A 26,098-nucleotide genomic window follows, 5' to 3' on the forward strand; every position below is an offset into this window, starting at 1 on the left:
TGTATCAAAATTCATTATGCTGACTTTTTTATTTGGCCCACAAAAAACTCTCAGCATCCACCTAAACTTAGTTTTAAATAAAAATGTAGTTATTGAAAGAGTATAAAAATTAATCTAGACATCACCTTTAAGGCAATGCATGGATATTATTTAAATATTAAAATTCAAAGTGACAACAAACCAACTGAATAGAAATTAAGAGTATATAAGAAGTCTAATATAGTGTACTTTTAAAAATATGAATTTTTAATTTTCAAAACCCAATCTAAATGCAGAACTAAAGCAGCGGGCAGTCTTAAAATAAAAGGAAAATGAAAATGTAGATGGTGTTTAAGTAACTGATCCAAAGACAGATATATGCATCCTTTTAGGAACATCTCAATAAAACATATTAAATGTAAAGAACAAATCATGTTATTAAAATAGTCTGTGCAATGTTTGTACAAATAACATTTTTTTATGATTACAAGTATACATATTATCAAGATAAGGTCTGCAATGTTTCCTAGTATTAGTTACTGTACTTAAAAATTTATAGGACATGAACATAAATAAAGCTTTTTAAAACTGGCAAACATGGCAACAGTCTGTCATTCGGCACAAGGTACTCGGTATTTCTGTTATTTCCCAAGCCACTCACGCTAAAATCTTAAGATGCCGTTCTTAAAATCTAAAGGTAATGTGAAAAACTAATAAATACATGTACATACATTTGCATATTTACACTTAGCAGAAATCATCAATACACTAGAGCCCCGCTTTAACACTGTCCTTCAGTTGCACTCAGCAGGAGCCTTTCACGTGTAAGAAAGGTCCTTCTGTTAGTTTAAGGGATTTTTTTTTTTGTTTTATTTTTAAAAAAGAACAACTTTGGTCAGGTCCCAGCGGCATTTGCTGTATACTACATTCTGTGTTGCTGCAAGACTCTAGTCTAGAGAGATCCACATATAGGTACTCATTTGGTTTGAAAAATGCATTTTACCATTGACTGCAAAACTCAGAAGAGGCCACAATCTTTTAGATTATTTTTTATGATGACATCTGTTACAGCATCAAAAACAAACTGCACATTCTTGGTGTCTGTAGCACATGTGAAGTGGGTGTATATTTCTTTTGTGTCCTTTCTTTTATTGAGGTCTTCAAACTGACACTGAATATATGCAGCTGCCTCTTCATATGTGTTTGATCCTGAAATGGGGAAAGGAAAAGAAGCAGAATGTGAAGTTAAAACGAGGATACTGCTGAGCAAATCTGGATCTTAAAATACTGAACTGCATCGATGTAAAATATGTAGATCCCATATTTGCATTTTTTCCTACTGCAACTGGGGAAATAAATTTCTTCAAATGGAAAACACCAAATGCTCATCACTCTTTGATGACTGTAGGTTCTTCCCATATAAAAACTAATCTTCTGCATGACATTCGCTGTTCTCCATAATATCTTCTTTCCTAAACCTTCATATCTGATCCCTTATGTTTTCCCATATCCTCTATCTCTTCATTTCAAAACGGAACTACCTACAGTTTCTACAATGGCATGCTGTATCAGCGTAGCTGTTAAACATCTGTTTAACAACTGTGGGCTGAAAGCTAAGCAGTATTTTTTATTCTTCCCTATAAGCATATTGTTTTTGTTATGTACCTGTTAACTCAGAAGAAATTCATACCTGACCCTCCAGTGGGTTTCCAGAGGGAGGAAAATGAATAGGAGGAGATTGGCCATTTTCTCCCCTGAAGAGCAGCTGGTTGATTTGAACCATGTACCTTTAGCAGCTCAATCCCTTATCGCTAAGCCCCCAGAGCTCCCTTTTATTATAGGGTTAAGGAACTGAATGACACACTCTTAGCTGACAGATTACTCAGTAAAGACTTGTTCTCAGTACAAACTCTCCAGAAATATTTGGCAGCATCTAATTACCTAAAGCTAAAAACCTTGTGATCCCATAATTCAAGTTTTAGATATTCATCTGATACAACTGGTAAATATAATCACCAGAAAATGCAGCAGTTTCTTTGGCCTGCTGTATGGTACATTCACATTATAGAGTATTACGCATCACTAAAAAATGATCAAGAATTTGTGACCTACTGCACTGCATAGATGAAACGAACAAATTATGCTTAGTGACATAAGTCATAAAAGAACAATTATAAGAACATTACTATAAAAAAAGATAAGGAAATGTTTACACACAGAATCAACTTTCAGGGTTAACAGAGATGAGAGCAAGAAGGAAAAAAAAAGATTATATGTTTTTGTTGTGTGCTCTTAAGAGCTAGAACTGGCCCATAGCTGACCTTCCTGTGGGTTTTCCAAGGCACTAAATCTCACTGGTGACAACCACCCATCTTTCTCCTGCGGAGAACTGTGCCTCTGGATTGGAGCACAGCTTCTTACAACTAGGCAACTCGAGCTCCCTATTATGGTATAAGAGTACTATATAGAAAGCTAAGGAAAGGTTTATACACAGAATTAATTATTTATGGTTACTAGAGATGAGACTGGAAGGAAACGTAAATAAAAAGGAAACATACAGGCACACATGAATGAAAGAAGACATATACAAGAATGTTAAAAGTAGCATTATTTCTTATTTAGGATACAATCTATCTACTCAACACAAGTATAGCTAATGAACTGTTGGAATTAAGACACTAAGCCACTACATAGTTACAAGAAATCAAGAATGCAACTATGACTGCTAGGTAAATGCACACTATTACACAAAAGAACTGAAGACAAAAGTGTGCTTATTGTGATAGTTGTTGTTTTAATGTGCCTCTGAGTCATCTGTGACACTATGTACAATAGCTCTGAACCCTGCCTTATCCTGAGGGCAGTCTCACTGACCCTGGCACATCAACCCCCATTATCCTAGTTACTATGCTAATCCATCTCATCCAGGGTCTTCCTCTCTGGGGCTGTCCCTTCACCATTCCAAGCATGAGGTCCTTCTCCAAGGACTGGGCCCTCCTGGCCACATGGCCAAAGTATGTGAGATGGAACACCAACATCCTTGCCTCCAAGGAGAAACTTGGTTTCACCCTCTCTAAGATAGCCCCGTTCTTTCTCTTGGCAGTTCACTGAACGTCCAATACTCTTCTCCAGCACCACAACTCAGAGGCATCAATGCTGTTTCTGTTATTCTTAGTCATTGTCTAGGTCTCTGATGCACTGCAAATAACTGCGAAAATCATGCACACCTTAGTCTCTAGACCGACATTATTGCCCTTTAGGACTCTGGCAAGGTCCTGGACAGCAGACGTCCTCAAAATTTATCTAATTTGATACTGTGAATAAATTTAGATATATTTTTAAAACGCTAAATATTAACTTGAGGACAAAGGCCAAGATACTATGTGGGGGTGCAGAACTTGAAGGGGACACACTGAAGGAGACAAAGACTTTTGACATCCTAGGCATTTCTTCTGTCCCCCTCCTTTCAAATTTTTTTTAAAAATTAATTTTAATGAACATTTACAGAGATTCTGGATTTCCATATATTCATTGTTGCATTTTTCTCTCTGCCTATCGCTTCCCCCCAGTTCACTCTTCTCTTTGAAAAGTAAAAGAAAAATTATTTCACTGGTATAGAATCTGTCCCCTCCTGCCCCTAGTACACTCCACTATGCAACCTTTATTCTGGACTCTTGTCATAACCATAATATCCAATCATATATCGTTTTCAAACCGTTCTCTCCCTCATCTGTTTTAATGCAGTATACATCATTTATCCAATTTTTCTCAACCTCACTCCAACCCTGATGTCAGACCTGTTGTACAATAGTGGCACCATGCAGCACCTGTCCTTTTGTGACTGAGATATTTCACTCAGCATAATGTCCATCAGTGTCACCCATCTTGAATAATATTGCATGAGTTCCTTGTTTTTCAAAGCAGTGTAGCATTCCATTGTGTGAACATACCAGAGCTTCTCTTATCTATTCATTTGTTGATGGGCACTTGGGTTGTTTCCAGCTCTTTGCTATTGTGAACAAAACCACCATATAAATGGGTGTGCATATATCTGCCTCGGTGGCAGTTATGGTTTCTTTAGGGTATATTCACAGTAGTGGAATTGCTGGGTCAAATGGTATCTGTATTTGCAATTTTTTGAGAAACTGCCATACAGCCTTCCATAGTGGTTGCACCATTTTACACTCCACCAACAGTGAATAAGGGTCCAGTTTCTCTGCAACCTCGCCAGCATTTGTTGTTTGCTGCTCTGTTAAATTTTTCTTTCTTTCCGGGGAGAGATGATAACTTACAGTTTTTTTGAAGGTATTTCTTTTTGTGCATTCTAATTTTCTATTTGTATGTGAAATCATACACAAAAAACATACTAAAATCCAACCATTTCTACATATGCTAGTTATATTTTTCAAGTGAAAAGTTGCATTTCTTGATGCCAGTGATGTATAGTTTACTGTTTAAAAAAAAATTCACTGAACTTACTTACACTGAATACTTTTCTCTGTTGTACTTAAATAGAAAACCAGACAAACTTAAGTAATGGTTCTAAATGATCCGTTTTTTTCTCCTAAGTGTCTGTGTTTTCCACTCAGGGTCGCTGTGCGTTGGGCCACACTCTATGACACCTGAGGTCAGCTACTCTAACTGAACTCCTGGGGAGTGCCAATGGCTCCCAAGCTTTGTGGCTAACTGAAATGCTGGCAGTGGGAATCCACTCAGAAAAAAACCACCAAACCCCAAACCAAAAAGACCCAGTAATCTAAATCTGAAAGCTCAGTCCTTGAAAATCCTGTGAATCACAGTCCTACTGTGACACATATGAGGTTCCTGTGAGTCAGAGTAGATGCCACTGCAGCTGGTAAACTGACTGCTCTTCTCCCTGCTCTTCATTTTATTTACTTATTATGATTCGAATGAAACATGTTTTTTTTTTAAAAAATGGCTTTTCATTCAACCATTCATACATATTTTGTCTCATAATATTAATTAAAATACCCACAACGTAATGTAATCATCCATTTTATATTTCCCCCTATAACTGATTTCCACATATCCTTCCAGCTTACCTCTTCCTGCCTCCAGGGCTTTATTCTTAGGCCAACATTTGCCTAAGGAGTCAATGACTCTCTGATGTTAACAGTCACCTGTTACATGCCTTCCAGATAGTGATCCTATTATGAACAATGGCTCTCAATCTTGCCATATCCTAAGCTAACCTCCCCACCTCTGGTACGCCTGTCCTCACTGCCATAGTCACTGTGTCAATCCATCTTATCCAGGGTCTACCTTTCCTGCGCTGACCCTCTACCATTCTAAGAACTCTCTATCCTTCTCCAAAGATTGGAGCCTGCTGACAATATGTCCAAAGTATGTGAGACGGAGCTTCAAAATCCCTGCCTCCAAAGAGCAAACTGGTTTAACTCCCTGCAGGACAGAACTATTTGTTCTCTTGACAGTCGATAGTAGGTTCAAGACTCATATCCAGCACCACAACCTAAAGGCATTAATTCTCTGTCATCCTTAATCACTGTCCAGTTCTCAGAAGCACAACAATAAATGGAGAAGATCATGGGCTGGATCAGGACACCTTAGCTTCTAAACTGACTAATGAGGTCTGTGACAGATTTTCCCTATTCAGTTTGTCTTTTGGTTTCCTGACTGCTTCCTGAAATGGTTCTGCGTCAGCCAATGGGATCTTCTATTATGATGCTTTAGAGAGTGGCCAGCAACGGAAGTTAGGACACAACCTAATTCTTCTGGTCTCAGGGTTGTGGAAGTTGAGGTTTTCCTGGTCCATTTTTAACTTGGACTGTTTCTAAACAGGTTACACTTCCCCATTCTACTATCCCCACCAAAGGCCATTTGTCTTTCTCCTGTGGAGTAGCTGGTGGATTTAAGCTGTATGCTTTTTAATTACTTTTTAGAATTGTAGTGCAGCTTTTTACCACTAGGCCACCATTGTTGTGTACCACAGAGTTGGAACTGACCCTCTGGCAGGTTTTCAGAGGCAGTTAATCACACGGGAGGGGACTTCCTATCCTTCTTCCACAGAGCATCTGGTGGCCTCGAACCTCTTGCCTTTAGGATTGCAGCACAGCTTCTTGGACTAGGCCACCAGAGTTCCTAAACTTGTTACTCTTATAAATACCATTCTTATGTCCTCTATTAGGTATCTGAAGGTTAGTTTAGGCCATAAAATAACCCTGGTGGCACAGTGGCTAAACACTCAATAGGTAAGCTGGTAAATCAATGGTTTTAAGCCCAACAGATTACTCATGGGAGAAAAATCTAATTGTTTCCTGCTATAAGGAGACGCTTGGAAATCCTATCGGCAAATTCTATGCTAGTTTATAGTGACACTATGAGTCAGAACTGACTTGACGATGTTTTATATTTAAATTTATGCTGAGGACTAATAAATATATAAATTGTTGTCTATGATTCTGTAGTACTTCTCATTGTACTTAACCACATGACATGTCTGTCTTTACAAGTGTCACTGCATGACATATGTTTTCCTACTTAATCAAATCCATACGGGTTTTTCCAACTCTTAAAAAATGTTGCTTCTATCTCATTTTTGTATCGGGAGCACTGGTGTCTTGGCTGCAAGGAGTGGTGCTGCTAATCCAAATGCACACGGTGTTATTATGTCAGCTGCTCTGTGGGAGGAAGATGGGCAATCTACTCCCACGTGATTTATAGCCTCTGAAACTCACTTGGAGGAGGGCCAGCTGTTATGCTAGTTAGTTCTCATTAAACAGTGCCTTTGGGATTGCAGTGCAGTTCCACACCGCTAGGCCACCAACCCACAGATTCTCTTTTAATATTATAGTTAATACCTTATATAGTACAATGTGACTGCCAGGAAAGTTTTCTTTAAACTGCTATGACAGTGCAAGTTATGAAACTCATCCATTGTTATTAAAAAACTAACTAAACTATTGTCCTCAAATAATTAATACTTTCAAGTTGCTAGAGACAACCATGCACCTTTACAAATGAAATTTTATTAAGTCATAATAATGTTAGTGTTTTAAAATTCAGAAGCAAAGAACAGTGCTTTGTTGATCTACTAACACAAGCTATTAATTAAAAACATGTCTGGGGAAATAACTGACAGTGATGCGTAAAATTCAGTTACCTGTGTATATTCTCGGTAGCTAGCTAGAATGTTACAACCCAAGAGATGTTAAGAGGCATGAATGAACTAATGAGCACAGTTCTCAATCGGATTTTATGTACTAAGAAATTAATGTAAGGAGAGGAATGGGACAAAAACGAAAATGTGATCTTTTCTAGACATGACAGAACTGTCATGAATATTAAGAAGTTTGAGAATAGAACTAGTTAAAATACGGAGATATTATTTGCGAAAAAAAATTAGCATGAGTTCAATTTGAGTCTCAGGTGATGGAAAACATGCGTATATCTGAAAAGCAATGAGAAAAGTAAATATGACTCCACAGAGCTATTAATGGAATTCACATGTTGTTCTTGATACATGACATAGCTCCGAGTTGTAACAATCTTGTTATTTTTGTTCTGTGCTGTGGAGTCGCCTGTGACTCACAGTGATTCTGTGTACAACAGCCCTAAACCCTGTTCTATCCTGTGCCAATCTTTTTTTTTTTTTTTTAAGGAGATGGACAGTCTTTATTGCTTGTCTGGACAGATGCCCAGAACAGGCAGGGTAAGAGGGCTGGGGGCTTGACTGGGACAATAAAGGTGCCCTCAGCGAATGTGAGCCATGTCACCAAGGAAGGGTGTCTTCATGCAGCCAGTGCAGAGCTGGTCCATCCAGAGTGGGGCCTCGTGCTGCACCGGTGTGGGTAGAAGGTGAAGTCCACACGGTAGTTGAACAGGTAGCTGAGCGAGGCCATGTAGAGGACGGAGAAGAGTGTGAGGCGCGAGAAGAAGTAGGTGGGATTGTGGAAGGTGCAGAAGATGCTTCCAAACCGAGGGTTGAACAGCACCTTGGTGCTCCTGCTGCTCCTTCATCCAGGCTGCCCCGCCTGGACTCTGCATCCTGGAAGGTCTGCATGCGCCGAGCAGCCCCATGAGCGCTTGCTGCCAAGTCAGGGGGCGCATATACTGCTCCGTGTTGATGATGTGGATCTCCCGCTCCAGCCCAGGGATGATGGCGCCCATGTGCCAGCCGTGCTGGAGCATAAGGTCCGCCAGGTCACTGTAGAGGTGGTCTCCGAAGCAGAGTACACGGGGCCCCGCCTTTCTGTCAGGTGCAGGAAGCCAAACAGGTTCCCCTGCCGATAGATCTCGCCCTTCTCCAAGCGGGTGACAGGATCCCACTGGAGAGAGCCCTTTGAGTTTTTGGAAAGGCTTGCGCCGGTCGGTGGAAAAGCTGGGCTTGTCTGCCTAGACGATGACCACATCAAACAACCAGTCAGGGCCCACGATGTGCCTCAGCCCCTTGTCGACGAAGCTGAAAGGGCTGTTGGTAATGAGGAACAGCTGCTTTCCACTGCCTACTAGGCGGCTGACGACGGCAAATGTCTCGTCCCCTTTCAAGATGTGGATCAGGCACACCTTAGTCTCCAGCCTGACATCACTGCTCTTCAGTACTCTTAAGAGGTCCCTCACAGCTGACTTTCCAATGCAATTCGTCTCCTAATTTCCTGGCTGCTGTTGGCAAGAGTGTTGACTGTGGAGCCAAGCAAACTAAAACTGTTAACTATCTTAATCTCTTCACCATGCATACTGATGCTGCCAATTGGCCCAGTGGTGAGAATTGTTTTCTTGATGTTGAGCTTCAACCCATATTGAAGACTGCAGTCTTTAACCTTCTGCAGCAAGCGCTTCAGGTCCTCCTCAGTTTCAGCAAGCAGGGTTGTGTCTACTGCATAACGCAGGTTGTTGATGATTCTTCCACCAATCCTGATGCCACATTCCTCCTTATACAGCCCAGCATCTCAGATGATTTGTTCTGCATACAGAGTGAAAAGGTATGGAGACAAAATACATCCCTGACGGACCCCTTTCTTGATTTTGAACCATCCAGTGTCTCTCTGCTCTGTTCTGACGACTGCCTCTTGGCCCAAGTATAGGTTACTTTTTCTTTTCTTTTTTTTTTGTGTGTGTGTTTGAGTGTACCATCAAATCAGATCTGACTGGTACAGGAGGAGATTGTCCCTCCTTTTCCCGGCAGAGCATCTGGTGGCTTCAAACCGTGTGCCTCTGGGATTGTAGTTGCAGCTCCTTGCCACTAGGCCACCAGAGCTCCCCCCAAGTATAGGTTTCACATAAGCACAATCAAATGTTCTGGGATTTCCATTCTTCTCAGAGTCAGCCATAGCTTGTTGTGATCTATACAGTCAAAAGCCTTTGGTTAGTCAATGGAGCACAGACAGACATTCTTCTGGCTTTCTGCCAAGATCCATCTAACATTAGCTATAATATCCCTAGTAACACGACTATAAACGAAAGCTATTAACAATCTTAATCTTTTCACCATCTATCATGACGGTGCCAATCGGCCCAGTGGTAAGAATCTTTGTGTTCTTGATGTTGAGCTTCAGTCCATATTGAAGGTTGCAGTACTTGTCCTTCTGCAGCAAGCACTTCAGGTCCTCCCCTCCATTTCAGCAAGCAGGGTTGTGTCATCTGCATCATGTAGATTGTTGATGAGTCTACCTCCAATCCTGATGCCACATTTCTCCTCATAGAGCCCACCAGCCTTGCAGATAATCTGTTCCACATACAGATTGAAAAGGTATGGAAATAGAATACATCACTGGCATATACCCTTCCCAATTTTAAACCATGCAGTGTATCCTTGCTCTGTTATGACAACTGCCTCCTGGTCCAAGTATAGGCTTCATATAGGCACTGTCAAGTGTTCTGGGATTTCCATTCTTCTCAGAGTCAGCCATAGTTTGTTGTGATCCACAAAGTCAAATGTCTTTGTACAGTCAATGAAACACCAATAGACCTTCCTCTGGTACTCCCTGCTTTCAGCCAAAATCCATCTAACATTAGCTACAATATCCCTAGAGCCACGCCCTCCTCTAAACCCAGCCTACACTTCAAGCAGTTCTCTGCTGATGTGCCATTCCAGTCCTTTTTTGATAAACTTCAACAGAATCTTGCTTGCATGGGATATCAATGATATTGTTTGATAATTTCCGCATTCTGTTGGGTCACCTTTCTTTGGAATGGGAACATATATCGATCTCTTCCAGTCAGTTGGACAGATGGTTGTCTTCCAGATTTCTTGGCACAAATTGTTGAGCACATCGAGGGCTGCTTCTACATCAATTGGTATGCCACTCTAAACCTTGTCCGATCTTGCCCTCTCCTCACAATCTCCATTGTGTTTAGCCCCACTGTTGCCATAACTGTGTCAATCCATGTGCGTGTGTGTATGTTCCTCTCCTATAACTTTCCCATTGTCAAGCATAACGTCTCCTTCCAGGGACAGCTCCCTCTTCACAACAAGCCCAAAGCATATGAGATAAAGTCTTACCACCCTTCTTCTAAGAAGATATCTGGTTGGTACTTCCAAGACAGATTTGTTTCTTTTAGTAGTCCACACTATATTCAATACTTTTTATCACAAAATTCAAAGGCATAAAATTTTCAGTCTTTTTATTTCACTGTTCCTATTTCATAAGTTTATCAAGTAACTATGGCTTAGGTCAAAGACATCTTGGTTTTTAATTCTATGCTCTTTGGTTTTTGTTTTGTTGTTTTGTTTTTTTTTTTAATTATTGAGAGCAAATTTCCCTAATGGAGTATGTCCTTTGATTTCTTAACTGTTGGTTCCAACGCTGGGGACAACTTAAAATTTTTCCTCTTTCTACCATGATGTTACCTATTGGTCTAGTTGTGAGGATTCTGTTTTCTTGCTATAGAGATATAACCTATACTGAGAGCAGACATCTTTGAACTTCTTAGTGTTGAGCAAAAAGGTTATATCATCTGCATAATGCAGTATTTCATCTTCCTCCAATCCTGAAGGCACATTCTTCTTCTTCACATAGATAGTCCAAATTCTATTTGCTCAGCATACATATAGAATAGGATAGTGAAGGGATTCAGCTCTGACACACAACTTTACTGATTTTAAACCACTCACTATCCCCTTGATCTATTCCAGATACTGCTTTCTGATTTGTGTACAGCATTCACATGAGCACAATTAAGTGTTCTGGAATTACCATTCTTCTCAATGTTATCCATAATTTATTTTGATCCCTATGATTGCTTTCACAGTCAACAAAACACAAGTTAACATCTTTAAGGTAGTCTCTGTTTTCAGGCAAGAGCCATGTGACATTTGCAAAATGATATTTAAGAATTTAACATAGCATAAATATGACTAGGAAAGGACAGAATGCTAAGAGTATAGGACTGAAAACAGTATCTGACATAATGTCAATGCAAAGAGAAAAGGAAGGGGAACAGGAAACATGAACAGAAACAGACAGAGGCAGAAGATACACCAGGCATGCAGTCTGGACACAAAGTTCTTCTCCAGGAAGTGCTGCCACTGGAAATGAGAGTTGAGATTGAAGTAAGAGGCATCTGGTGGAAACTTAGGCATACAATGGGAATTTAATTAAAATGTTAATAGTAGAGCCATGAAAGGGTTCTATACCCTACTTTTTGTGCAGATTCCAAGACAAAAGATAATGACAACAGAAGATTATGACAAATCTTGACCACACTATACACCCAGCGGGGAAAGAGCTGACAAGTCTATTCTTGATTGCTCTGAAATCCCTAGAGGTGTGTATTATTTATAGATTCATTTGGAGACTTAGGTAATATTAATTAGTACAAAATGGCTATTTTATAACGGAGGACAAAAATAAACTGAAAGACAGTCTCAAATAAGGACAAGTTTGAGCCAGTTTGTCTTTGGATAACTTCAAGCTTGGGATGAGAACTATAGTGACAGAACTATAAATAAAGTAGAAATTTTATTCTCAATACACATTTAAAATGGTTCTGAATAAGACGGCTTAAGATACTAAGACTTTCAGAAAGAACAAAAATTTAAAATAAGCAACTCTGTGAAATTATTCTGAAGTATAACTTTGCAATGCCCTTAAAGCGTTAGAATAGTAACTATCAAGATTATTTATTACAGAAAGCTTTCCTTCTTTTAATCCAACGAGAATCCAAGTAAAGGGAGCCCGTTTGTGATGGTGTGAGCAAGAGTCCAAAGCCTGGGTCTAGATTTAGACTCTGTCACGTCATCATCAAGACAGTAGCTTTAAGAACACTGGTTGTTGGAAGATTTGCTTAATAGATTGACTATAAATAGCTCAGAAACGAAAATTTTAGAGACTTCTTTTTGGTGAATATCAACAATTTGTATCTATTAGCAGAACTGACTGAACCTTTCTTAATGTTGAAATTGTTAGATGTCATTCAGTTGATTCTGGTTCACAGTGACCCTATGTACAACACATTTAAACCGTCCTGGTCCTGCACCATCCTTACAATCAATCGCCTTTTTTAAAAAAAAAATATTATTAAATTTTATTAGTTCTAATGAACATTTACAGAGATTTTGGGTCTTCATTCATTCATTGTTGCACTGTTTTCTCTACCCTCCTCCCCAGTTCGTTCTTCTTCCCCGCCCCCCCCCATCAATTGCCTTTCTGTACAGTGATATAGTCAGTGAATCAATCCATCTCTTCTTCTCCTTCTGTGACCCTCAACCTCCCCAAGCATGATATTCACATTTAGAGGTCATATAACCCAGTGGCAATAAACCCAGAGAGCTCTCCTTATTAAATAAACTCATACTCAGTGTCTAATATAGAAAAAGAGATGAAGGTTTAGTTACTTTACATTATGAGAGAACAGGCTGTAATGTGGGAAAGGGCTTGAAACAGAAGTCGTGTGTTTTCCAGACTCATCCTTTTACAGAAGCCTAGGACATAATCCAAGAAACTACACTAACCCAAAGAGAATGTTTTATAGATGGATATAGAGAAGTAAGTAAATTAAGAGTTGTTTAATACTGAAGAGCCAACAGTAGAAAAGTGGTGACTCAGCTTCCTACTCCTCAGCAGTATTTTAGAAGTACAGGAGCCTGTTACATTGTTACCTTTTATTTTTCGGTAAGTTTATCACTTATCAGCCAGTAGAAGCCATAAGATTTTCAAAGGTAATTCCTTGGGTTCCAAATAGCTGAATACAACAAAACTAATTTTATGAAAACTATAGGTAATTTTCAATAATGGCTTAAAGTCTTTGCATATGTAAAATATTAGCTTATTCATTCAGTTATTTTTTTCAGTATACAACTATCGATGTAGAATATACTAACTAAATGAATACACTAATATTTAAATAAATATTTACCTTTGAAAATCTTAGGCATTGGGCTTGAACATAATTTCATAAATAATTTTCCTTAAACGTAAGGAATACTGAGCTAAGAGATCAAAATCAACACACACTATAATGCACTAAGGAAACTTTCACTTAGAAATTTATGATTCACAAACTTTCCACAGGATGTAAAATACCTCCATATTCTGGATAGCATATAGTAAGAGGGCTCTTCTTGATTTTTTCTTCAAAGAGGTCCTTCTTGTTTAGAAAAAGTATAATAGATGTATCTGTAAACCATTTGTTGTTACATATGCTGTCAAATAACTTCATGCTTTCATGCATTCGATTCTGTAATAGAAAAGAATACAACCAGTCATTAATAGTAAGGATTGTCCATTACATTTAAAAATATCATTAGTGTCCAAAATCACTGGCAGTAAGAGAGATGTAAATCAAAACCACAATGAGATACCATCTCACTTCAGTAGCAGTGGCAAAGTTTAACAGGACAGCAAGTAATAAATGTTGGGGAGGATGTGGTGAGATAGGAACTTTTTTCCATTGCTGGTGGGATCGTAAAATGGTACAACCACTCTGGAAGGCAGTTTGGTACTTTCTCAAAAAGCTGAACATAGACATTTCATATGACCCAGCTATTCCACTGCTTGGAATATACTCTGATAAAATGAGAACTGAGATACAAACAGAGACTTGTCCACAAATGATCACAGCAGAGTTATTCACATCACAAGAACATGGAAACAGCCTAGATGTCCAAACACAACCGAATGGATTGAGAAATTATTGTACAGTCACACAATGGAATACTACACAGCATGCAGGAGCAACGATTTTGTAAATTATTACCTAACTTGGGAGGGACTGGAGAGCATTATGCTGAATGAATTAACTCAGTCCCACAAGGTCAAATACTATGTATAAAACCATTATTGTACAATGAATATGAGGATCCAAGGTGGGGTGAGGTGTGGAAGCAGAGGGATGAGGATATACAGTGGGGTGGGGAGATTAATCATGGAGTTTTACAATTTAATAGGGAGGGTGAGGGAAAAGAGAAGGATCTGGTGTGAAAATATATTCAAATTTTGTAAATAAACTAGTACAAAAATAATGTAAAACAGAATGTATATGAATGATTGTATGAAACACAATGTAAATTAAAAATTGTACAAAACAATGTATATAAAAGCAACACATATTATTATATGAAAATCAATAAAAATATTTTTAAAAAATATTATGGGTGTCCTAAAGAAATGGAGTTTAGTAAAGACTACAAAAATTAATCTCTACAATTTCAAAATAGGCAATTTTTTTAGATAACATGACTATCTAATCATCACTCATTTCTTTTTGCATTCAACCAGTACTTGCTGGATTCCTTCTCTGAGTCACGGGCAGTGTCTGGGGTGTTTAAATCCTGTGTTAGGAATTTAAAATATAGGAATGCCCAGTATGAACACTGGAAAAGTTACACGATTATTATGGAGTTTATAGAAGTTTCTATTAAAATATAATGAGAGAATATGAAAATAGAAGAAGCAGGACTCTAATTACCCCAACAGCCTCAACAGAAGGAAAACCAGGAAAGGAGGCTTCCAGTTTGTTTCCTGACCTTTACGTTTCTGTGGTTTCGGAGCGAGCACAGCACTGCTGTATTTCACAGTGCCAAAAAAGGGAAGTGGACAGTGGCGTGGATCTGATTTTAGAAACACTTCACTGGCATTTCTGCCTCCTTTCCCCTATCAATTTGTATTACAATTAATCTAAAAATCATAACGTTTTACGCTACTATTTAAAAAGAACTAACTTTGAATTACAGTACATTCCACGTATTTGAAAACTACATGGCAGTAGCAGAGCATAATGGATATAAAAGATGACTGAGCTGACAGAAGTAATAAGTTAAGAGAAATGAGCCTTGGACTACTATGAAACCAACTTTCTTTTCACTCATGAGGTAGATAAAAGCTATAGGAAAAACAGCCATTCACAGAAGTACAAGAACAAAACTAGTTCTCAGTCTTGTCCCTTTTCTCAGGATCCATCTGTGCTAGACAGATAAGATTTCCCTTTTAGTATGCAAATCTTAAAATGAAAGGAAAGAGGCTGAACTCGAGAATTCTGGGCATGGTCTCCACTCTCTGAATTTCATGCTCAATCACTATCAAGTGGTTCTACTTGCCATTTCTTCGTCTTCAGCTAGAACCAGGTCATAGTCACTAAGTGCTACACAGAAGATAATTGCAGTCACTCCTTCAAAGCAATGGATCCACTTCTTCCGTTCAGATCTCTGTCCTCCCACATCAAACATTCTGGAAGAGGAAAAACAATGAGTTGACATCATATTAAATGCATTCAAAAGCTCTGAGGAGTTCTGTAATGTCAACAAAATAGCTCCAAAGTGCTGGGAGAATGTGGGATGGGAAGGAAAAAAATGGGGGGGACCCAATGTCATAAATTGTTCTCACAATGAGAAAGAAAAACTGCTGTTTCTGCTTTGTTAATTTTTTTTACATTAGTTTTTTTTTTTAATTGGAAAGGATAGCTTATAAAAACAAGTATAAATGAATGGCCTGCAAGCTTTGTGTGAACACCAAGAAGTCACATGAAGTAACCAGGGAATTCAGATAGATAACAGAGTATATGCAATTTGCCAAAGTCATGGAACATTAGCAGCAGAGGACACAGCTCCCTCATCCACTAAAAAAATGGTGTTTTCAGAAGCAATGACCTGCGGTCTGACATAAAAGAAAAGCCACTTCAGGTAAGAAAACTAAAATTCAGAGAGATAACAAAAGGTTTGCATAAATTAAAAAGTAAAGCTATAGAACAGAAAAAAAGAAAAATATGAAATAGGTGGTTCTTTGAAAAGCCCTGAGACTCAGAGTGAAAAAGAAAAATCCCATTTTTAGATAATTTATAATGTGAAACCATTGTAGTTTAATGAACAGTGTAATGGCAAAATAAACATGGTATCAAGATTGCTGCTACTTCTTTTTCTTACACAAGCTTATAAAGTTAAGCAAAAGTTGACATTTGTATAGATTACATTATGTAATTTAGTAATAACCAGTTATATAACTGAAACACTATGCAAACTAGTACATTTTTAAAGGCTCCATTTATCTAGATAGTACACTAATTAAAATAGTCCCTGTATAATTCTCAGGCAAAAAGAATTCTCCCTACAGAGCAATATTGGCCTATAAAGCAAATCCAAGTACATAAACTAGTGTTGTTACTTTTAGCATCCTTTAAGTGGCCTTCATTCTACTGGTACCACTAGTAGACTGTTCATTAAGTTTTAAGTGTGCTATATATAAAAAAAGATTCCCCCACCTAGTAAATAAAAATGAGCATGATAATAAAAATGATGGCTGATAAAGATCAAACAAGGACACAGGGGGACATGAAAATGATTATTCATTTTTTTCCCACAGTTTTTGTTCACTAAAATAACTTTTATTATAGCATAACTTTTAATATAGCATATTCTAGATGTCTCTCTTCAAACTTCATTATTACTCAGATCATTCAATGTAAAGTAACTCACATCACATCCCATTTCCTCTTCTAATATGATTTAATTCTTCCCCATAGTCCTTATTGCCAATATAATATGTTTTTTAAAAATTCCATTTCCTCTCCCCCACCTTGGCCCCACCCCAAGAAAGCCAAGGGAAGGCCTTTTTCATATTATGAGTGCATAGGCTGAACAAATGGTTCAGTGATTAACTACTAACTGAACCTATGGATTGCTGTTGTTGTGTATGAGTTGGAACCTCCCTGCAGGTTTTCAGAGGCTGTAAATGTCACAGGCCAAGACTGACCCACAGCTGACCCACCAGTGGACTTTTAGAGGCAGTTAATCACATGGGAGGAGATTGCTCTTCTATTTCCCATGGAATACCTGGTGGACTCGAACAGTGTGCCTTTGGGGTGGCAGCAGAGCTCTTCACCACTGAGCCACCAGAGCTCCCTACTGATCGGCTTCCAAAAGGTCATCTTGAAAACCCCGCGATGCACAGTCCTATTCTGTACACATGGTGCCCCCGGAAGTTGGGATCAACTGGAAGGTTTGTTTTTATTCACTTTATATCTCTAAGTACATAGTGAATACTGATTGAGTAAATGTACGGAAAGTGTCCATTGAATGGAGAGAAAATTTTAACAGACTTATGCAACATATATCCCCTCCTCAGCTATGTTAAAAAAAAATAATCAAGATCTACCAGGTATATGGTTATCTATAACAGAACTTCAGCTTGATAATCAAGTAATTCCACTATGGAATAAATGGCTTCCATTTCATTTACTTGATTTATGAACTGAACTATACTGATGATTTAAAGAACCCAACCATACCTTCCAGTCTACTCAGATGGTTCTCATACTTCAGAGTGTATGAGAATCCACAGGGTAGGTGATATTGATACAGTTGGTTCAATCCATAAACCAAGAGATAAAAAAGACTGGGACAAACGGCTACACTGTGATTTGTACTGTCTGAATGTAGAGAGAGGAAAGATGTAACAATGAACTATAACACTAATTTCACTATTGTTTTCTTCTTGAAAAACTATTAGACAGCAGACAACAGTTATTATTTTATATACCTTAAAAAACCACACACACAATAAAACAACAACAACAACAAATCCCCACAAAGACAAAATAACAACAAAAATGCAAACAAAACAAAATACACCACCACAAAACTCAGTGCTGTCACATCAAAATTTAATGACCCATCACTGAGCCTCCAGTGGGTCTCTGGAGGCAGGGGAGGAGACAGCTCATCTTCCTCTCTCAAAGTTGTTGTTTTCACACATACTTTTAAAAGTCTTAATTATTTTATATGGTGTTGTCATGTACCACCAAGTTGGAACCAACCCTAGCTGATCCTCTATAGGGTTTTCAGAGGCTGTAAATCACACAGGTTTCACCAATGGACCAATCGGTAGCATCAGGATGGATGGTGAAGAGATTGAGATTGTTCACAGCTTCAGTTTGCTCAGCTCCACAGTCAACACTGTGGCACCAGCAGTCAGGAAATCAAAAAGCGTATTGCGATGGGAAAGTCTGCGGTTAGGGACCTCTCTAAAGTACTCAAGAGCAACAGTATCTCTCTGGAGACTAAGGTGCGCCTGATACAGGCCATGGTTTTTGCAATCACTTGTTAGGCATCAGAGAGTTGGACAATGACTAGGGAGGATAGAAGGAGAATTGATGCCTTTGAGCTGTGGTGCGGGAGAAAAATATTGAATGTACCATGGACTGCCAAGAAAACAAATAGATTCATCCTAGAGAGGGTTAAACCAGGCTGCTCCTTGGAGGCAAGGATTCTGGGGCTTCGTCTGACATACTTTGGACATGCTGTAAGGAGAGACAGGTCTTTAGAGAGGGACATCATGCTGGGCAGAGTGGAGGGACAGTGCAGGAGGGGAAGACCCTCTATGAGGTGGATTGATTCAGTGACTGGGGTAATCGGGATGGGTGTGTCAGAGGCAATGAGACTGACACAGAATAGAGCAGGGTTTAGGGCTGTTGTACATAGGGTCGCTATGAGTTGCAAGCGACTCGACGGCACATAACAACAACAAATAACAACAACAAATCACATAGGAGACTGCTGATCCTTATCCAACAGGACATTATAACCTTAAATTATGAACCTCTTTTTACATTTTTTTAAAGTATGTGTTTCTTCATAGGGATAAATGACACTAGTCTAAACAAGTAGCAAATGTCGAGTGCCATCTGAATTTCCTTAGGATTATTTTGGTGTGGGAAGGAAGAGGCTAGAGATCCTACCATGTGCTCACTTATCTTCAGTCTGTCACCTAATATCTTTCACCACCAAGACTGACCGGTACAAAGCTAAATGACAAACATGGGTATCAAGATTCATAAATGAGATTGCACCCCAAATTATTAAACATGCATACTTCCATGTTGTTGTTATTGATTGCCTCAAGTTGAGCACGACTCTATGAACAAAAGGCCTGAAGCTTTTCTATACCTATTGTCATTTATCAAAGTTCACAGAATTTCCAAAGGCATGTTGTTTAGGAAGTGGATGCCATACCTGCTCCCAAAAATAAAAAAATAAAAATCTGTCATAATAGGATGATGGTTTTAAAATTATACATGGCAAGAAGAAATGCATGAACTCTACATCTGGCAAAATTTTCATGGTAAAAAAGAAGTGTTGGTTATTAAGTATTTCTTTTAGGAAACGGGTATTTTTATGTTAGCTGTTACAGATTATAAAGAGAATTCAAACATAAAAGATAGAACTTCAAAATATGAAACTCTCTTGCTTTCAAAGTAGAATTATTCTAAGTCTATGTAATCCATGGGAACCTCACTTAATATATAAAAAGAACAAAGTTTCAAGCATAAAGCTTCAAGTATAGTAATTCAACAGAATTAAAACCTAAAAAGATAATGTTTATATCTAAAGTTCCTGACAAACCTATGTTTATCCTTAAGTTAGCCAGGAGAAAACAGTAACTACATACATCCCATAAAATTCCACCTCATTTAAGGAGACCAAAAGGAGCAACAGAGATGGACTTCCTAGAAGGATCCTGGTGGGAGCTTACTTTACTGAAATACTGAGGTACCGGCTTGATGTAGAAATGCTAACTTTGAGAAATATAGGCTGGTTGTGTAAAGTACGGCCATGCAGAAAATGTTTAAGAGTCAATCTAACCAAGATTAAAAGAGAATACATAGTTACATACTATGTATTCTTAAGTATCAAATAACTGACATAACATTGTCTTACTATAGCTTTAAAACTTTGGTAAAACATAGGACTGAAATATTCTCTGTGTTAAGAATCTTAGGTTTGCTCACTTATTCAATTTTATGAAACATCACAAAATGTATCTTCTTAGAATACACTGGTAAGAGTAAGACATTAAAAAAAAGAGTAAGACATTAATTATTTCAACACAGAAATAAATACTTATTTTTAATAATTATAATCATCTTATAGTTTTAGTGGGAGAAAGATGGGCACTATCATCCTGTGTGATTTACTGCCTCAGAGAACCCACCTGAGGATGAGTTGGTTCTGACTTAACTGGTACATAACTTCATGTAAGATGATTACTGTTATCAATGAATGTAATTCAAAGCAACAGAGCAAAGATAAAAAAATTGTAATAGCAATGTGGGATACTCCATTTACAGGACAAATGAAGATAAAATTTTGATAAATTTAGAAGTAATTAAATGGATTAATAGTTGGATGTATTTATATAATCTCTCTATACATACATATATACACACATACACACACAGAGAAAGAGAGGGGAGAGAGAAAGATTGGTTATCAATACTTATTTATAGCTATTTAGAGTCTTGTTTTTATAAGGCACGTTGGAGGAATAATGTGTAATGTTCAGGGCTGTTAAATGCTAAGCTGAAAGTCTGAATGTACCAGCTGATTTAAGAAGAAAGATGGACAGTCTGCTGTCATAAAAATTTACAATCTCATAAACCCAATGACACCATGATTTGGAATCAACTTGAAGACAATGGGCTCTTAGAATATTTATTTTTTTTATTCTATCTTTCTGGTGTTGTGATGATGGAGTTACAGGTTAAAGGCCTCAAGGTAAAATATACACAGCTCATCAAATTTTAAATTTTATAAAGAAACCAAACCTTCAAGTAGACTTGGTCTGACAAAAATATAAAGGCAACAAATGACTTATCTCTTGCAGTATATAAAAAATGTTGATATAAGCTTAGATTGTAAAATTACTAGTCTTTATAAAATAAAATTTCTTTTTCTAAACCAATTATCTGCCTTGACAACCAGAGTTTTGTCAATTTGAGTTAGCATTATAAAGCTCTACACATGTAAGATGTCATCTGCTTTACTCCTATGTTTTAGCTGTAACTTTTCTAATTATCAACCCTGTCAGATTAAAAACCAGTAATTTCCAAAGATGCCTCTGAACTTGCATTTGGCATCAGGAATGTGTGAGTTTTAATATAATCTGAATATGACCTTATAAGGATTGCATAAAATGGGCACTGACTCTCAGTGAGGTTTTTGTAGTGTGTCCCTTCTGCTGAGCCAGCAAATACAGCAAAACAAAACAAAATTTAAAAATCAACAACTCAAACTCATTGCTATCAAACCTGAACCAAGTCAAAACTGACCCTCCTTTGGAATTCCAAGGCTGTAAATAGAGAGAAATATGGGAGGAGACATCCACCATTCTCCTTCAGAGCCAATGGTAGGTTCAAAGTACCAGAGAAGCAAGGTCTCTGGGGTAACAGAGTAACTCCCTGTGGTCTGCATCATTAGGAAGCCAGTCACTTTTAAAAGGCAAATTCTACCAGTGCTCTACTTAGCATCATATCCTTAAGAAAATAATATTAATGGGGAAAAAAAGAAATGTTTGTACTTTTTTTCCCTGGAGTCAGTACTTTTTAACATCAAGTAATACTTTAGAGTTCTGGGATGTCTATGGAAATAAATTTTCTTTAAACAGAATACTTCATGAGGTTAAATTATCTTCTGTATATATTCAATACAGAATACCATTTTTATTACTTTAGTACTTAACTTGAAATAGGTGAAGAGAATTCGTGAAGAAAAATATATACTTAATGTAATTAATAAATGGAGTATTTAATAGAAGAGAGGTCTGATCTCTGAAATCAGGGAGCAGTCATCTTGTCGGGGGTAAGCAGATTAAGTAAAGCGATGGACCACGAGGACTGTACAAACATGAACATTGTACATTTAAGTATAGAGTTTCTTCTCTTAATTTTTTTCCCTTAATTATTGAAAAAAATAGAAAAGTAGTTCTGAATATAGTATTTAAGTGAACTTCCTGAACCTGGCTCATTATAAAATGAGGGCACAGGACTTGTAAAATGAACTCTAAATTCCTAAAGGATAGAACCCTCATTATTTTTGCTGTGGCTCTAGAGGACCAATGTCCTTTATACATAAAGAAATACTTTATCTCATGAAATAGTGCAAGCATTAGCATGCTATGAATAAATACTTTCAACTTTGATATTGAAAAGGTGCCCCTCTTTTTAATACCTTAATAAATAATTATATACTCTTTCAGTAAAATTATCTCCTTTTTATCTAGAAGCAACAGCCATACTTTTCCAATATACATTAGGATATTTTCTGTTTATAAATTAAACCAAAATATTTTTTATTTAAATGACTATGAATACTATAGGCAAGGTATTAAATAAAATTTTAAATATTCTTATCCATGTTTTTGTAGAGTAATCTGAGAATATATTTTTTCTAATTTTCTAAATGTAAAATTTTTAATACTTTTCTATTACACCTCTTCATAAAGCAACACATTTATTATATAAATTCGTAACTCATGTATTTTGAAGACACTCACTTAAAATGAAGATCCTTGAAAGTAAAGTGAGTTTCAACAATCCCTGTTGTTTTCACTCTAGTTCGGAGAACATCTTGTTGAGTTGGGATATAATTTGGTTGTGCTATTCTGTCCAAGTCATTCAGATAGCTGAAAAATATAGAAGTCATGTTCACAGTTAATACAGGCAACACAGATTATCTGAAACAAAGAATAAAACACACTTTGATGTAAGTAATATTCTCAATTAGTAAAAGTTTTAAAATTTCTGTGTAATGTTGCAGTATTACTAACTTAAGCACTTCTCTTACAAGACATTCACATATAAAAACTATTGGTATTTTATTGTATCATCTATTTTGTTTCATAGAGATGTCATTGTTAGGCATTGTCCAGTCAAGTAAGATTCATAGTGACCCTATGAATGAACAGCTGACCTGAAACCTACCCTGTTCTGTGTCACCCTCACCACACTAAGCTTACTGCTGAAGTCACCATGCCAATCTATTTCGTTCGGGACCCTCCTTTCCTTCTCTGACCCTCTTATCTTTCCAATCATGAAATTCAAGAAACAGACTCGCATAGCTACACGTGAAAAGCATGAAAGATGAAGCTGCTGTCTTTACCTCCAAGAGCACTCAGACCACACTTTTTCCAAAACAGAACTATTCTTCTGGCAGTCCATGGGCTATCGGCCCTCTTCTCCAGCAAACAACTCAGAGGCACCATTTCACCTTCTGTCATTCTTATTCACTGTCTAGCTCTCTGATGTGTAGGTGATTGAGAGGACCATAGCCTGAAGCAGGCATGCTTCAGTCTTCAAACTGACATCACTGCTCTTCAGCATATTGGAAAGGTCCAGACAGCGGCCTTGCCCAATGCAATGTCTCCTGGTTTCCTGACTGCTAGTACCAAGGGTGCTGATGAAATAATTGTCAGCCTTCATCTCTTCTCCATCTATCATAATGCTGTTGATCCTGTGGTGAGGACCTTTGTTTTTCTGCTGTTGGGATGTAATCCATACCAAAGACTAGTCCTTGATGTTCTGCAGCAAGCATTTCATATCCTCTACACTTTCAACAAAGTTGTATAATATACATGCATAAGGTTGCTGATGAGTCTTCTACAATCCTGAGACCACATTTTTCCTTACAGAGATGGGCTTTGCAAATTATTTTCTAAGCATACAGACTGAATAGATTATGGCAAAAGGACACAGCCCTGATGCACATCATTCCTGATTGTAAACCAGGCAGTGTTTACTTGCTTCACTTGGACAATAGCTTCTTGGTCTAGGTATAGACTTCACCTGAGCAAATTAAGTGTCTTACAATTCCCATTGTTATCAGTAATTTGCTTTATTAATAATTTTTAAAGCACTCAGACTAATTACACACCATTTTGTGTACTTAAAATGTCTAAATGGAAAAAAAAAAGAAATCCAAATGGACTTGGTTTTTATCAATTCTTCATTATATTCTGTTGATGTAGCAGTCGGTTTATGTTCCATAAATTCTTCTTTGAAAGAGGATTAAAATAGCTTTTCATTTTTGAGGGTCCGCAAAAGAGAGGAAGATCCTTGACCATGTGGACTGACATGGTGATTGCCACAATGGATTCTAACATGCCAGGAAGCATGAGGATGGCACAGGATAAGACATGGTTCAGACAGATCTATTTCTCATAGGGTCACTATGGGTCGTACTTGACGGCACATAACAACAACAGTAAGGTAATCTCTTGTCAAAGGCTGAATTAGACTGAATTCTTTTTTAATCAGCCTTTTAGTACCTGAGAACTAAGCATGCTCAGGTACACTGCATTTTATTCTTACTGATATTAGTCACTTATTTAATACTTTTTGCCAATAATTATGCATAATCTATGATATAAAAATATATTGGTGTCATGTCATGCAATATTAAATTGTCTTGTATCAAAATATATAGTAGAGTCAATAGTATTATAAAAAGTGTAAATATACAAATAGTAAAACGGGTCTGAGTCGTCAAAGAAGGATGAATCAACTGTCAGTGGTGTAAGCAACAACATGCAGTGTGAGACGGAGAGAAGGAAGAAGCAATCATTCTTATCAAGAGAAGCAATAATCAGTTTGGATGTAGGAAGAGTCAGGTCCTGTTTCTTGAAGAAGAGGAAAACTAACTGGCTATATACAAATTTAATGGAAAAGTAAGGAAATAAAACTAAAGTCAACTGAATACAAGGAACATCATTGCAACATTTTGTAACACTAACGTAGTACTTAATATTAAATATTACTCCTTTGTCAAAGACAATTTAGGAAATAAATACAGGTATACACAGGCATAAAATATTGCAATTTTTTCTTTTCTTTTTTTTTAACTTCTGAAAACTTATTTTATCTTGAATACAACTTGGCCTCAATCTTTATAAAATATTGCAATTTTAAAATGATGTTATCTTCTGAAACTTTTCTAGTATTATCAACATTCAGAGTAATTAGGCAAACAAGCAAATGAATATTTTATTGGATGGGGACTGGAGTTGAAAGACTGTTCAAACACAGAATTATTTTACAAGAATATTTTAAATAGTAAATTAGAACCAAGAAACATTTATGTGTAGCAAAAATGAACTACGCCGATGATGGTCTGTGCTACTTTATTTGTAATTATTCCACTTAAAGAACGGTATTGCTTCTGAATTTTTCTGCATCCAGTACTTTCTCACTCCATATACATACCTTTATATCTGATTGCAAGAAAATATGATTTTAAAAAATACACCTTTCCCCTAAACAGGCCCCTGCACATTTAATTCCCTGTCTCCATGACTCTTCAAAATAGCAAGCTACTCTTGTTTAAAACATGCTGATTACACACATATATACTTTTTTTTGAGTGTGCTTAAAATTTCTGTAGCTATAATTGGTGGATGCCACCAAGTTGCTTCTGACTCACAGTAACTGAATAATGCAAAGCAAAACTGCCCCAGAGGCTTTCTTTGGCTGTCATCTCTATGTCTTTATGGGAGCAAATCTCCAAGCCTTTTGTCCTATGCAGACCCTGAGGAGTTGGAATCTCCAGCTTTTCAGTTAGTGGCCAAGCGCTTAATCACTGTGCCACCAGCACTCTTTAAAGTTCCAACAGTCCCTTAAAAGCAATGGACAGTTACAGGTGAAAACAGGGGACAAAAACTGATGACAAATTCAAAGTGTAAATTGGTGATCAGAAAGAATGATCCTTAAATGGATGACCCAACTGTGGTGAGCCTTAAAGGGACAGACTGATGCCATGACCGCAGTGCTGGGTTACAGCAAGGCAGACACAGCGAGGGTGACTCAGGACCAGGCAGGAGTCAGAGGCAATACAACAGCAACTACAACAACAGAGGCAACCTGCCAACACCCTTCATTCCTG

At 37.5% G+C, this 26,098-nt stretch overlaps 1 protein-coding gene and 1 pseudogene across 1 annotated transcript in view; both read right to left on the reverse strand.

Annotated features, from left to right (window-relative positions):
- Window positions 1–441: 441 nt before the first annotated feature.
- The window catches only part of LOC102845104 (guanine nucleotide-binding protein G(i) subunit alpha-1-like), a 106,369-nt gene continuing 80,712 nt past the window's right edge, over window positions 442–26,098 (reverse strand). The window contains exons 5-8 of the mRNA XM_006882594.1: window positions 22,719–22,847; window positions 15,494–15,623; window positions 13,482–13,635; window positions 442–1,188 (exon numbers count right to left, since the gene is read on the reverse strand). Coding sequence (XP_006882656.1) covers window positions 998–1,188; window positions 13,482–13,635; window positions 15,494–15,623; window positions 22,719–22,847 — 604 coding nt within the window. The 3' untranslated portion in view covers window positions 442–997. The remainder of the gene's footprint in view (window positions 1,189–13,481; window positions 13,636–15,493; window positions 15,624–22,718; window positions 22,848–26,098) is intronic.
- LOC102851764 lies at window positions 7,711–10,305 on the reverse strand (annotated as a pseudogene).

The sequence above is a fragment of the Elephantulus edwardii genome, unplaced genomic scaffold (genome assembly GCF_000299155.1).
Source record: "Elephantulus edwardii isolate Elephantulus edwardi_28Jun2011 unplaced genomic scaffold, EleEdw1.0 scaffold00022, whole genome shotgun sequence".
NCBI lineage: Eukaryota > Metazoa > Chordata > Mammalia > Macroscelidea > Macroscelididae > Elephantulus > Elephantulus edwardii.